General features: G+C 61.5%; 1 protein-coding gene across 1 annotated transcript in view; it reads left to right on the top strand.

Moving 5' to 3' along the window:
* The window catches only part of LOC147109562 (mitogen-activated protein kinase kinase kinase 9-like), a 142,988-nt gene that overhangs the window by 97,902 nt on the left and 32,828 nt on the right, over nt 1-12,258 (top strand). Inside the window, 2 exon segments of the mRNA XM_086002321.1 lie at nt 506-681; nt 2,560-2,870. Of these exon segments, the coding sequence (XP_085858447.1) occupies nt 506-681; nt 2,560-2,870 (487 nt within the window).

The following is a 12,258-nucleotide window of genomic DNA, read 5'->3' as shown; positions in this document are numbered from 1 at the left end:
AAGACATAGAGGCAGATTGTTGAAGCATTTGATGCAATTTTTATCCCATGTGTACACTGCCTCCCTTCAACAGCCAGCGGAATAAAAGCTATACTAAATATTTATTTTTGAAAAATGTTCTCCCCTCTTCTGAAAGTGCTGACTCGCATGTGGAACTGTTAGCCGACATGAGCTGCTCTCTGGTACCTTGAGTGCTCCCCATGTGAGCCTGGATGGTGAGTGCCAGCAAAATAGTGAGCTGTGGCCAAAAGCATATCACAGTGAAATACATGTCAAGTACCTGAACTTCGCCAGACAGCTCATTGAGATCCTGAGTAAAAATGTTGTTCACTTTTCTATGAGAAAGGAAGGGACTATTGGAGGGCATGTTCTCCTGGGTCATTTTTTTTGGCCCGTCTGGTTTGAAAGGGACAGGTTCCCTGATTATCCCTTTAGCTGAGAGCTCTCAGTGGAAGGAAGAGAAATATTTTTTGTTTAATAAATAACTGAAAATAAATTGCTTCAGATTGCTGGAATGCAGACCCTCACTCTCGTCCATCGTTCCGCTGCATTCTGGAACAGCTCACTGCCATCGAGGGATCTGGCTTCTTTGAAATGCCTCAGGATTCATTCCACTCCTTGCAGGAAGAATGGAAGCAAGAGATCCAGGAAATGTTTGAGCAACTCAGGGAAAAGGAGAAGGTAGGACATTTAAACAAAGGCACATTCATTTCTTCTTCTCCCTCCCACTCTCTCTCTCTCTCTCTCTCCTTTTTTCCTCTCTCCTTTCTTTCTCTTGATTTATGTCCCTCTCACACTTGCCGCCTTTCATTTGTGGTTTCTATTAGTCACTTGCAATGTGTGCTATACTTCAACTAACTGAAATATGCCAGAATTGCATTCTGAACAACTGGGACAAAGGTGAACCTGGTGATGTGACTTTATACACTTCAGCACTGTTGGGTAAAGCAGTAGTAATAGATTGCAGTGCTCTATTGCGCTCTGCAGGGTTTCTAGTCTGAGGACGGACCATCGCCTTCCAATTAAGCGCGAATAAGGCTAATCCACTATTCACTCAAATACAAATGCTACGTACATTTTTCAAAATGTCCTATTTGCATTTTTAAATGTTGAATCCTTTGTTTTAAGTTCATTCCTGATTACCCAAGTGAGCTAATGCACCACTCTGATATTGACTAATACATACCATAAGAACATAATTACGTAAGAAATAGGAGCAGGAGTAGGTCATTCGGCCCTTCGAGCCTGCTCTGCCATTCAATGAGATCATGGCTGATCTTCTGCCTCAACTCCATTCACCGGCCCTATCGCCATATCCCTTGATGCCTTTACTAGTCAGAAATCTACCGACTTCTGTATTGAATATACCCAATGACTGAGCCTCCACAGCCCTCTGGGGTAGAGAATTCCAAAGATTCACCACCCTCTGTGTGAAGACATTTCTTCTCATCTCCTGAATGGACTACCCTTTATCCTAAGGCTGTGGCCCCTGGTTCGAGACTTCCCAGCATCCACCCTATCAAGCCCTGTAATAATTTTGTATGCTTCAATGAGATCCCCTCTCATTCTTCTGAATTCAAGAGAATACAGGCCTAGTTTACTCAATCTCTTCTCATACGACAGTCCCGCCATCCCAGGAATCAATCTCGTGAACCTTCGTTGCACTCCCTCTATGGCAAGTATATCCTTCCTTAGGTAAGGAGACCAAAATTGCACACAGTACTCCATGTGTGGTCTCACCAAGGCCTATATAATTGGAGTAAGACTTCTTTACTCCTGTACTCAAATCCTCTTGTAATGAAGGCCAGCATACCATTTGCCTTCCTAATGGCTTGCTGCACTTGCACATTCACTTTCAGTGACTCATGTACAAGGACACCCAGGTCCCTTTGAGCATCTGCATTCCCCAATCATTCACCATTTAGGAAATACTCTGCCTTTCTGTTTTTTCTACTAAAGTGGATACCAGTGAAGGTGGGTGCGGGTGTGTGTGTGCGGGCGTCAGTCAGACATCTGTCTGACCCAGCTAATCCTACCGGAGGTAGGGGCCTGGCAGTAGAATAGTGTCACCTCCTGTAAAACGCAAGGAGCCGTTCAGAGGCTGCACAAATCAAGCGTATAATAAACCACCGTTTTTATCTATTCACAAGCCCAAGTCTTATTCATAATTGAGAAAGCAGGTCATGCACCAAGGTTGAAAAGAGTAGGTGCGAAGAGAAGGCAAATTAAGTAGTGTTTGACAGCAAGCTTGGATTGTTGGAGATCAGGAGCTCCACAGTTTTGAGGTACTGAAAAGTACGAGTTGGATTAAGAGGAAGTGAAATGAATCTTAGTTGATGTACAAGTTTGCACATGTATAAAGTGACGTGGGCTATACTGGGTTCTCCAGCTTCCTGCTAAATGCCGAGCACAGGTGAAATGCAGCATTTACCTGCCTGTACACCTGGTGCTCTTAAAGGGAGCAGTAACTGTCCCTCATGGTGGATGTTAGCCTGGCAGTTGTACTGTTTCGTTTCTTGCTGTTAACTCGGTCGCTAACAGACCTCCTGCGTTAACCAGGAATTACAGACCTGGGAGGAAGAGCTGTCCCGTGCCGCTGTGCAGCAGAAAAACCATGAGGCACTGCTGCGGCGCCGGGAGCAGGAGCTGGCCGAGCGAGAGATCGACATTCTGGAACGAGAGCTCAACATCATCTTCCACCAGCTGCACCAGGAGAAGCCCAAGGTGAAGAAACGCAAAGGCAACTTCAAGAAGAGCCGGCTCAAGTTCAAGGACGGCAACCAGATCAGTCTTCCCTCTGGTAGGTGGCACTTTCACAGAATCTCAATTCACCTCTTCCACAACTGTCCCCACATGTTCTCACCAAACGGGTCACATAGAACATAGAAACATAGAAGATAGGAGCAGGAGTAGGCCATTCGGCCCCTCGAGCCTGCTCCGCCATTCAATGAGATCATGGCTGATCATCCAAATTCAGTACCCTGTCCCTGCCTTCTCCCCATATCCCTTGATCCCCTTAGCCTTAAGAAATATATCCAACTCCTTCTTGAATATATTTAATGAATTGGCCTCAACTGCTTCCTGTGGTAGAGAATTCCACAGGTTCACCACTCTCTGGGTGAAGAAATTCCTCCTCATCTTTGTCCTAAATGGCTTACCCCTTATCCCTAGACTGTAACCCTGGTTCTGGACTCCCCGACCATCGGGAACATCCTTCCTGCATCTAGTCTGTCTAATCCTGTTAGAGTTTCATAAGTTTCAATGAGATCCCCTCTCATTCTTCTAAACTCCAGCGAGTATAAACCCAATCGACCCAATCGACCCAATCTCTCCTCATACGTCATTCCTGCCATCCCAGGTATCAGTCTGGTGAATCTTCGCTGCACTCTCTCCATGGCAAGAACATCCTTCCTCAGATAAGGCGACCAAAGCTGCACGCAATACTCAAGGTGTGGTCTCACCAAGGCCCTGTCACAGGCAGCACTGGGCACTTCACATCTATATCTTACATATATAAATCAGTCGATCTGTCTGTCTGTCATCACGTGTGCGTCTGTCTGGTATGCGCTCGAAAGTTATAGAGCGTACCTACGCGTGCGTTACATCGAAAGAAAGCTTACCTTTCCAAAACGGTCTTAAGCGTATTTACGTTTCGGCCGGGCATAAATCGCGCCCGCGGTATCCGAAAAACCTTCAACATTCCGCTCATTAGCATCTCATTATCCGCTCATTAGCGACAGAGTGACTTCGAGGTCTTATCGTTCTGAACCGAGGTGAGTAGCCACCATCTTGCTTCCATTCTTTTTCCTGTTTTCTGCGTCTTTCTTTTCAAATATACATTTCCAGCAAAATAAAATTGAATTTATTAAATTGTTTTAAAAAAAACTTCATTCATTTGTAAATATTTTCTCTAACCTGAAGATTCTATTTCCTACCTTTCCCCGTTTTTGTTAGGCCTGAAAGCCTGGGTGTTTCTTGCCCAGCCAGGCCCGACCTAGGTAATTCTCCCACGGCTTCTGCTAAGCTCCTCACACACCCCACCCACCCCCCCACCCCGTGTCACGTTACCCGGCGTCAGCCACGAGGGTCAGGGTGCGCGCGCAGCAGGAGCAGCTGAGACGCGGCGTCTCTCTCTGTTCCGCGCTCGGCTCGGGCGGGGGGGGCAGGGCTCTCGGGAGTGCGGATCTCGGCCGGGGCTTGGTGAGCGGGAAGGGTTACCCCGGCAACCGGGCCCGCCGGCCGTCTCGCACAGCCGCAATCGGCAGACTTCAAGCCGGCTCGGCCGGGGGGGGCGGGGCTCAGAGAGCGGGGCTCCAGCGAGTGCGGGGCGGGGCTCGGAGAGCAGGGCTCTGTGGAGTGGAGTGGAGTGGGGTGGGGCGGGGCGGGGCGACGCGGCCGGTGCTCGGGAGGACAGGGGCTCGGAAGGGGGGGGAAGGGTTACCCCGGCAACCGGGCGTGGCCGTCTCTCAGCCTCAAGCCGGCTCACGCCTGTTCTCGGGGCTTGGCTCCATTTGCGGCCGCGGGCCACTCGCCCTCTCTCTCTCCTTCCCTCTGTCTCTCTTCCCCCTCCTCACCCCTCTCCCCTCCTCCCCTCCCCCCTCCCCGCCCCCCCCCGCCCTCCCGCCCCCCCTGCCCTGCCCTCCCCCCTCCCCGCCCTCCCCCTCCCCGCCCTCTCTCTTCCCCCCAGTCGCTCTCTCTCTTCCCCCCGGTCGCTCTCTCTCTAACCCCCGGTCGCTCGCTCTCTTCCCCCCCGGTCGCTCGCTCTCTTCCCCCCCGGTCGCTCGCTCTCTTCCCCCCCGGTCGCTCGCTCTCTTCCCCCCCGGTCGCTCGCTCTCTTCCCCCCGGTCGCTCGCTCTCTTCCCCCCGGTCGCTGACTCTCTTCCCCCCGGTCGCTCGCTCTCTTCCCCCCGGTCGCTCGCTCTCTTCCCCCCGGTCGCTCGCTCTCTTCCCCCCGGTCGCTCGCTCTCTTCCCCCCGGTCGCTCGCTCTCTTTCCCCCGGTCGCTCGCTCTCTTCCCCCCGGTCGCTCGCTCTCTTCCCCCCGGTCGCTCGCTCTCTTCCCCCCGGTCGCTCGCTCTCTTCCCCCCGGTCGCTCGCTCTCTTCCCCCCGGTCGCTCGCTCTCTTCCCCCCGGTCGCTCGCTCTCTTCCCCCCGGTCGCTCGCTCTCTTCCCCCGGTCGCTCGCTCTCTTCCCCCGGTCGCTCGCTCTCTTCCCCCCGGTCGCTCGCTCTCTTCCCCCCCGGTCGCTCGCTCTCTTCCCCCCGGTCGCTCGCTCTCTTACCCCCGGTCGCTCGCTCTCTTCCCCCCCCGGTCGCTCGCTCTCTTCCCCCCGGTCGCTCGCTCTCTTCCCCCCGGTCGCTCGCTCTCTTCCCCCCCGGTCGCTCGCTCTCTTCCCCCCGGTCGCTCGCTCTCTTCCCCCCGGTCGCTCGCTCTCTTCCCCCCGGTCGCTCGCTCTCTTCCCCCCGGTCGCTCGCTCTCTTCCCCCCGGTCGCTCGCTCTCTTCCCCCGGTCGCTCGCTCTCTTCCCCCCGGTCGCTCGCTCTCTTCCCCCCGGTCGCTCGCTCTCTTCCCCCCGGTCGCTCGCTCTCTTCCCCCCGGTCGCTCGCTCTCTTCCCCCCGGTCGCTCGCTCTCTTCCCCCCGGTCGCTCGCTCTCTTCCCCCCGGTCGCTCGCTCTCTTCCCCCCGGTCGCTCGCTCTCTTCCCCCCGGTCGCTCGCTCTCTTCCCCCCGGTCGCTCGCTCTCTTCCCCCCGGTCGCTCGCTCTCTTCCCCCCGGTCGCTCGCTCTCTCTCCCCCGGTCGCTCGCTCTCTTCCCCCCGGTCGCTCGCTCTCTTCCCCCGGTCGCTCGCTCTCTTCCCCCCGGTCGCTCGCTCTCTTCCCCCCGGTCGCTCGCTCTCTTCCCCCCGGTCGCTCGCTCTCTTCCCCCCGGTCGCTCGCTCTCTTCCCCCCGGTCGCTCGCTCTCTTCCCCCCGGTCGCTCGCTCTCTTCCCCCCGGTCGCTCGCTCTCTTCCCCCCGGTCGCTCGCTCTCTTCCCCCCGGTCGCTCGCTCTCTTCCCCCCGGTCGCTCGCTCTCTTCCCCCCGGTCGCTCGCTCTCTTCCCCCCGGTCGCTCGCTCTCTTCCCCCCGGTCGCTCGCTCTCTTCCCCCCGGTCGCTCGCTCTCTTCCCCCCGGTCGCTCGCTCTCTTCCCCCCCGGTCGCTCGCTCTCTTCCCCCCGGTCGCTCGCTCTCTTCCCCCCGGTCGCTCGCTCTCTTCCCCCCGTCGCTCGCTCTCTTCCCCCCCGTCGCTCGCTCTCTTCCCCCCGTCGCTCGCTCTCTTCCCCCCCGTCGCTCGCTCTCTTCCCCCCGTCGCTCGCTCTCTTCCCCCCCGTCGCTCGCTCTCTTCCCCCCCGTCGCTCGCTCTCTTCCCCCCCGTCGCTCGCTCTCTTCCCCCCGTCGCTCGCTCTCTTCCCCCCCGTCGCTCGCTCTCTTCCCCCCCGTCGCTCGCTCTCTTCCCCCCCGTCGCTCGCTCTCTTCCCCCCCGTCGCTCGCTCTCTTCCCCCCCGTCGCTCGCTCTCTTCCCCCCCGTCGCTCGCTCTCTTCCCCCCCGTCGCTCGCTCTCTTCCCCCCCGTCGCTCGCTCTCTTCCCCCCCGTCGCTCGCTCTCTTCCCCCCCGTCGCTCGCTCTCTTCCCCCCCGTCGCTCGCTCTCTTCCCCCCCGTCGCTCGCTCTCTTCCCCCCCGTCGCTCGCTCTCTTCCCCCCCGTCGCTCGCTCTCTTCCCCCCGTCCGTCGCTCTCTTCCCCCCAGTCGCTCGCTCTCTTCCCCCCAGTCGCTCGCTCTCTTCCCCCCAGTCGCTCGCTCTCTTCCCCCCAGTCGCTCGCTCTCTTCCCCCCCAGTCGCTCGCTCTCTTCCCCCCAGTCGCTCGCTCTCTTCCCCCCAGTCGCTCGCTCTCTTCCCCCCAGTCGCTCGCTCTCTTCCCCCCAGTCGCTCGCTCTCTTCCCCCCAGTCGCTCGCTCTCTTCCCCCAGTCGCTCGCTCTCTTCCCCCCAGTCGCTCGCTCTCTTCCCCCCAGTCGCTCGCTCTCTTCCCCCCAGTCGCTCGCTCTCTTCCCCCCAGTCGCTCGCTCTCTTCCCCCAGTCGCTCGCTCTCTTCCCCCCAGTCGCTCGCTCTCTTCCCCCCAGTCGCTCGCTCTCTTCCCCCCAGTCGCTCGCTCTCTTCCCCCCAGTCGCTCGCTCTCTTCCCCCCAGTCGCTCGCTCTCTTCCCCCCAGTCGCTCGCTCTCTTCCCCCAGTCGCTCGCTCTCTTCCCCCCCAGTCGCTCGCTCTCTTCCCCCCAGTCGCTCGCTCTCTTCCCCCCAGTCGCTCGCTCTCTTCCCCCAGTCGCTCGCTCTCTTCCCCCCAGTCGCTCGCTCTCTTCCCCCCAGTCGCTCGCTCTCTTCCCCCCAGTCGCTCGCTCTCTTCCCCCCAGTCGCTCGCTCTCTTCCCCCCAGTCGCTCGCTCTCTTCCCCCCAGTCGCTCGCTCTCTTCCCCCCAGTCGCTCGCTCTCTTCCCCCCAGTCGCTCGCTCTCTTCCCCCCAGTCGCTCGCTCTCTTCCCCCCAGTCGCTCGCTCTCTTCCCCCCAGTCGCTCTCGCTCTCTTCCCCCCAGTCGCTCGCTCTCTTCCCCCCAGTCGCTCGCTCTCTTCCCCCCAGTCGCTCGCTCTCTTCCCCCCAGTCGCTCGCTCTCTTCCCCCCAGTCGCTCGCTCTCTTCCCCCCGTCGCTCGCTCTCTTCCCCCCAGTCGCTCGCTCTCTTCCCCCCCGTCGCTCGCTCTCTTCCCCCCCGTCGCTCGCTCTCTTCCCCCCCGTCGCTCGCTCTCTTCCCCCCCGTCGCTCGCTCTCTTCCCCCCGTCGCTCGCTCTCTTCCCCCCCGTCGCTCGCTCTCTTCCCCCCCGTCGCTCGCTCTCTTCCCCCCCGTCGCTCGCTCTCTTCCCCCCCGTCGCTCGCTCTCTTCCCCCCCGTCGCTCGCTCTCTTCCCCCCCGTCGCTCGCTCTCTTCCCCCCCGTCGCTCGCTCTCTTCCCCCCCGTCGCTCGCTCTCTTCCCCCCCGTCGCTCGCTCTCTTCCCCCCCGTCGCTCGCTCTCTTCCCCCCCGTCGCTCGCTCTCTTCCCCCCCGTCGCTCGCTCTCTTCCCCCCCGTCGCTCGCTCTCTTCCCCCCCGTCGCTCGCTCTCTTCCCCCCCGTCGCTCGCTCTCTTCCCCCCCGTCGCTCGCTCTCTTCCCCCCCGTCGCTCGCTCTCTTCCCCCCCGTCGCTCGCTCTCTTCCCCCCCGTCGCTCGCTCTCTTCCCCCCCGTCGCTCGCTCTCTTCCCCCCCGTCGCTCGCTCTCTTCCCCCCCGTCGCTCGCTCTCTTCCCCCCCGTCGCTCGCTCTCTTCCCCCCCGTCGCTCGCTCTCTTCCCCCCAGTCGCTCGCTCTCTTCCCCCCAGTCGCTCGCTCTCTTCCCCCCAGTCGCTCGCTCTCTTCCCCCCAGTCGCTCGCTCTCTTCCCCCCAGTCGCTCGCTCTCTTCCCCCCAGTCGCTCGCTCTCTTCCCCCCAGTCGCTCGCTCTCTTCCCCCCCAGTCGCTCGCTCTCTTCCCCCCAGTCGCTCGCTCTCTTCCCCCCAGTCGCTCGCTCTCTTCCCCCCAGTCGCTCGCTCTCTTCCCCCCAGTCGCTCGCTCTCTTCCCCCCAGTCGCTCGCTCTCTTCCCCCCAGTCGCTCGCTCTCTTCCCCCCAGTCGCTCGCTCTCTTCCCCCCAGTCGCTCGCTCTCTTCCCCCCAGTCGCTCGCTCTCTTCCCCCCAGTCGCTCGCTCTCTTCCCCCCAGTCGCTCGCTCTCTTCCCCCCAGTCGCTCGCTCTCTTCCCCCCAGTCGCTCGCTCTCTTCCCCCCAGTCGCTCGCTCTCTTCCCCCCAGTCGCTCGCTCTCTTCCCCCCAGTCGCTCGCTCTCTTCCCCCCAGTCGCTCGCTCTCTTCCCCCCAGTCGCTCGCTCTCTTCCCCCCAGTCGCTCGCTCTCTTCCCCCCAGTCGCTCGCTCTCTTCCCCCCAGTCGCTCGCTCTCTTCCCCCCAGTCGCTCGCTCTCTTCCCCCCCAGTCGCTCGCTCTCTTCCCCCCAGTCGCTCGCTCTCTTCCCCCCAGTCGCTCGCTCTCTTCCCCCAGTCGCTCGCTCTCTTCCCCCCAGTCGCTCGCTCTCTTCCCCCCAGTCGCTCGCTCTCTTCCCCCCAGTCGCTCGCTCTCTTCCCCCCAGTCGCTCGCTCTCTTCCCCCAGTCGCTCGCTCTCTTCCCCCCAGTCGCTCGCTCTCTTCCCCCCAGTCGCTCGCTCTCTTCCCCCCAGTCGCTCGCTCTCTTCCCCCCAGTCGCTCGCTCTCTTCCCCCCAGTCGCTCGCTCTCTTCCCCCCAGTCGCTCGCTCTCTTCCCCCCAGTCGCTCGCTCTCTTCCCCCCAGTCGCTCGCTCTCTTCCCCCCAGTCGCTCGCTCTCTTCCCCCCAGTCGCTCGCTCTCTTCCCCCAGTCGCTCGCTCTCTTCCCCCCAGTCGCTCGCTCTCTTCCCCCCAGTCGCTCGCTCTCTTCCCCCCAGTCGCTCGCTCTCTTCCCCCCAGTCGCTCGCTCTCTTCCCCCCAGTCGCTCGCTCTCTTCCCCCCAGTCGCTCGCTCTCTTCCCCCCCAGTCGCTCGCTCTCTTCCCCCCAGTCGCTCGCTCTCTTCCCCCCAGTCGCTCGCTCTCTTCCCCCCAGTCGCTCGCTCTCTTCCCCCCAGTCGCTCGCTCTCTTCCCCCCAGTCGCTCGCTCTCTTCCCCCCAGTCGCTCGCTCTCTTCCCCCCAGTCGCTCGCTCTCTTCCCCCCAGTCGCTCGCTCTCTTCCCCCCAGTCGCTCGCTCTCTTCCCCCCAGTCGCTCGCTCTCTTCCCCCCAGTCGCTCGCTCTCTTCCCCCCAGTCGCTCGCTCTCTTCCCCCCAGTCGCTCGCTCTCTTCCCCCCAGTCGCTCGCTCTCTTCCCCCCAGTCGCTCGCTCTCTTCCCCCCAGTCGCTCGCTCTCTTCCCCCCAGTCGCTCGCTCTCTTCCCCCCAGTCGCTCGCTCTCTTCCCCCCAGTCGCTCGCTCTCTTCCCCCCAGTCGCTCGCTCTCTTCCCCCCAGTCGCTCGCTCTCTTCCCCCCAGTCGCTCGCTCTCTTCCCCCCAGTCGCTCGCTCTCTTCCCCCCAGTCGCTCGCTCTCTTCCCCCCAGTCGCTCGCTCTCTTCCCCCCAGTCGCTCGCTCTCTTCCCCCCAGTCGCTCGCTCTCTTCCCCCCAGTCGCTCGCTCTCTTCCCCCCAGTCGCTCGCTCTCTTCCCCCCAGTCGCTCGCTCTCTCCCTTCGCTCCCCCCAGTCGCTCGCTCTCTTCCCCCCAGTCGCTCGCTCTCTTCCCCCCAGTCGCTCGCTCTCTTCCCCCCAGTCGCTCGCTCTCTTCCCCCCAGTCGCTCGCTCTCTTCCCCCCAGTCGCTCGCTCTCTTCCCCCCAGTCGCTCGCTCTCTTCCCCCCAGTCGCTCGCTCTCTTCCCCCCAGTCGCTCGCTCTCTTCCCCCCAGTCGCTCGCTCTCTTCCCCCCAGTCGCTCGCTCTCTTCCCCCCAGTCGCTCGCTCTCTTCCCCCCAGTCGCTCGCTCTCTTCCCCCCAGTCGCTCGCTCTCTTCCCCCCAGTCGCTCGCTCTCTTCCCCCCAGTCGCTCGCTCTCTTCCCCCCAGTCGCTCGCTCTCTTCCCCCCAGTCGCTCGCTCTCTTCCCCCCCGTCGCTCGCTCTCTTCCCCCCCGTCGCTCGCTCTCTTCCCCCCCGTCGCTCGCTCTCTTCCCCCCAGTCGCTCGCTCTCTTCCCCCCAGTCGCTCGCTCTCTTCCCCCCAGTCGCTCGCTCTCTTCCCCCCAGTCGCTCGCTCTCTTCCCCCCAGTCGCTCGCTCTCTTCCCCCCCCAGTCGCGCTCGCTCTCTTCCCCCCCAGTCGCGCTCGCTCTCTTCCCCCCCAGTCGCGCTCGCTCTCTTCCCCCCCAGTCGCGCTCGCTCTCTTCCCCCCCAGTCGCGCTCGCTCTCTCTCTTCCAACAACAACATGCCCTCGAAAAAGCCTCGGCACCGCCGGGCACTGCAGCTAGTGGTCAATAAAGGGAAATGTTAGTAAATGTAGTCAGCACTTTGAAAGGCAGGTAATCACTCTTAAATATCTCTCTTGCTCCCCCCTCTCTCTCTCTCTCTCTCTCTCGCCCCCTCTCGCTCTCTCTCTCTCTCGCCCCCTCTCGCTCTCTCTCTCTCTCGCCCCCTCTCGCTCTCTCTCTCTCTCGCCCCCTCTCGCTCGCTCTCTCTCTCGCCCCCTCTCGCTCTCTCTCTCTCTCGCCCCCTCTCTCTCTCTCTCGCCCCCCTCTCTCTCTCTCTCTCTCTCTCGCCCTCTCTCTCTCTCTCTCTCTCTCTCGCCCCCTCTCTCTCTCTCTCTCTCGCCCCCTCTCTCTCTCTCTCTCGCCCCCTCTCTCTCTCTCTCTCGCCCCCTCTCTCTCTCTCTCTCTCGCCCCCTCTCTCTCGCCCCCTCTCTCTCGCCCCCTCTCTCTCGCCCCCTCTCTCTCGCCCCCTCTCTCTCTCTCTCTCTCTCTCTCTCTCGCCCCCTCTCTCTCTCGCCCCTCTCTCTCTCGCCCCTCTCTCTCTCGCCCCTCTCTCTCTCGCCCCTCTCTCTCTCGCCCCTCTCTCTCTCGCCCCTCTCTCTCTCTCGCCCCTCTCTCTCTCGCCCCTCTCTCTCTCTCTCTCTCCCTCTCTCTCTCTCGCCCCTCTCTCTCTCTCGCCCCTCTCTCTCTCTCGCCCCTCTCTCTCTCTCGCCCCTCTCTCTCTCTCGCCCCTCTCTCTCTCTCGCCCCCTCTCTCTCTCTCGCCCCTCTCTCTCTCTCGCCCCTCTCTCTCTCTCGCCCCTCTCTCTCTCTCGCCCCTCTCGCCCCTCTCTCTCTCGCCCCCCTCTCTCTCGCCCCTCTCTTTCTCTCGCCCCTCTCTCTCTCTCGCCCCTCTCTCTCTCTCGCCCCTCTCTCTCTCTCGCCCCTCTCTCTCTCTCGCCCCTCTCTCTCTCTCGACCCTCTCTCTCTCTCGCCCCTCTCTCTCTCTCGCCCCTCTCTCTCTCTCGCCCCTCTCTCTCTCTCGCCCCTCTCTCTCTCTCGCCCCTCTCTCTCTCTCGCCCCTCTCTCTCTCTCGCCCCTCTCTCTCTCTCGCCCCTCTCTCTCTCTCGCCCCTCTCTCTCTCTCTCGCCCCTCTCTCTCTCTCGCCCCTCTCTCTCTCTCTCTCTCTCTCTCTCTCTCTCGCCCCCCT

The sequence above is a fragment of the Somniosus microcephalus genome, chromosome 12, assembly GCF_052327205.1.
Source record: "Somniosus microcephalus isolate GS21.2 chromosome 12, FLI_Smic_1.0, whole genome shotgun sequence".
NCBI lineage: Eukaryota > Metazoa > Chordata > Chondrichthyes > Squaliformes > Somniosidae > Somniosus > Somniosus microcephalus.
Note: the sequence above shows the minus strand (reverse complement) of the source record. Positions and strands in the feature narration are given on the sequence as shown.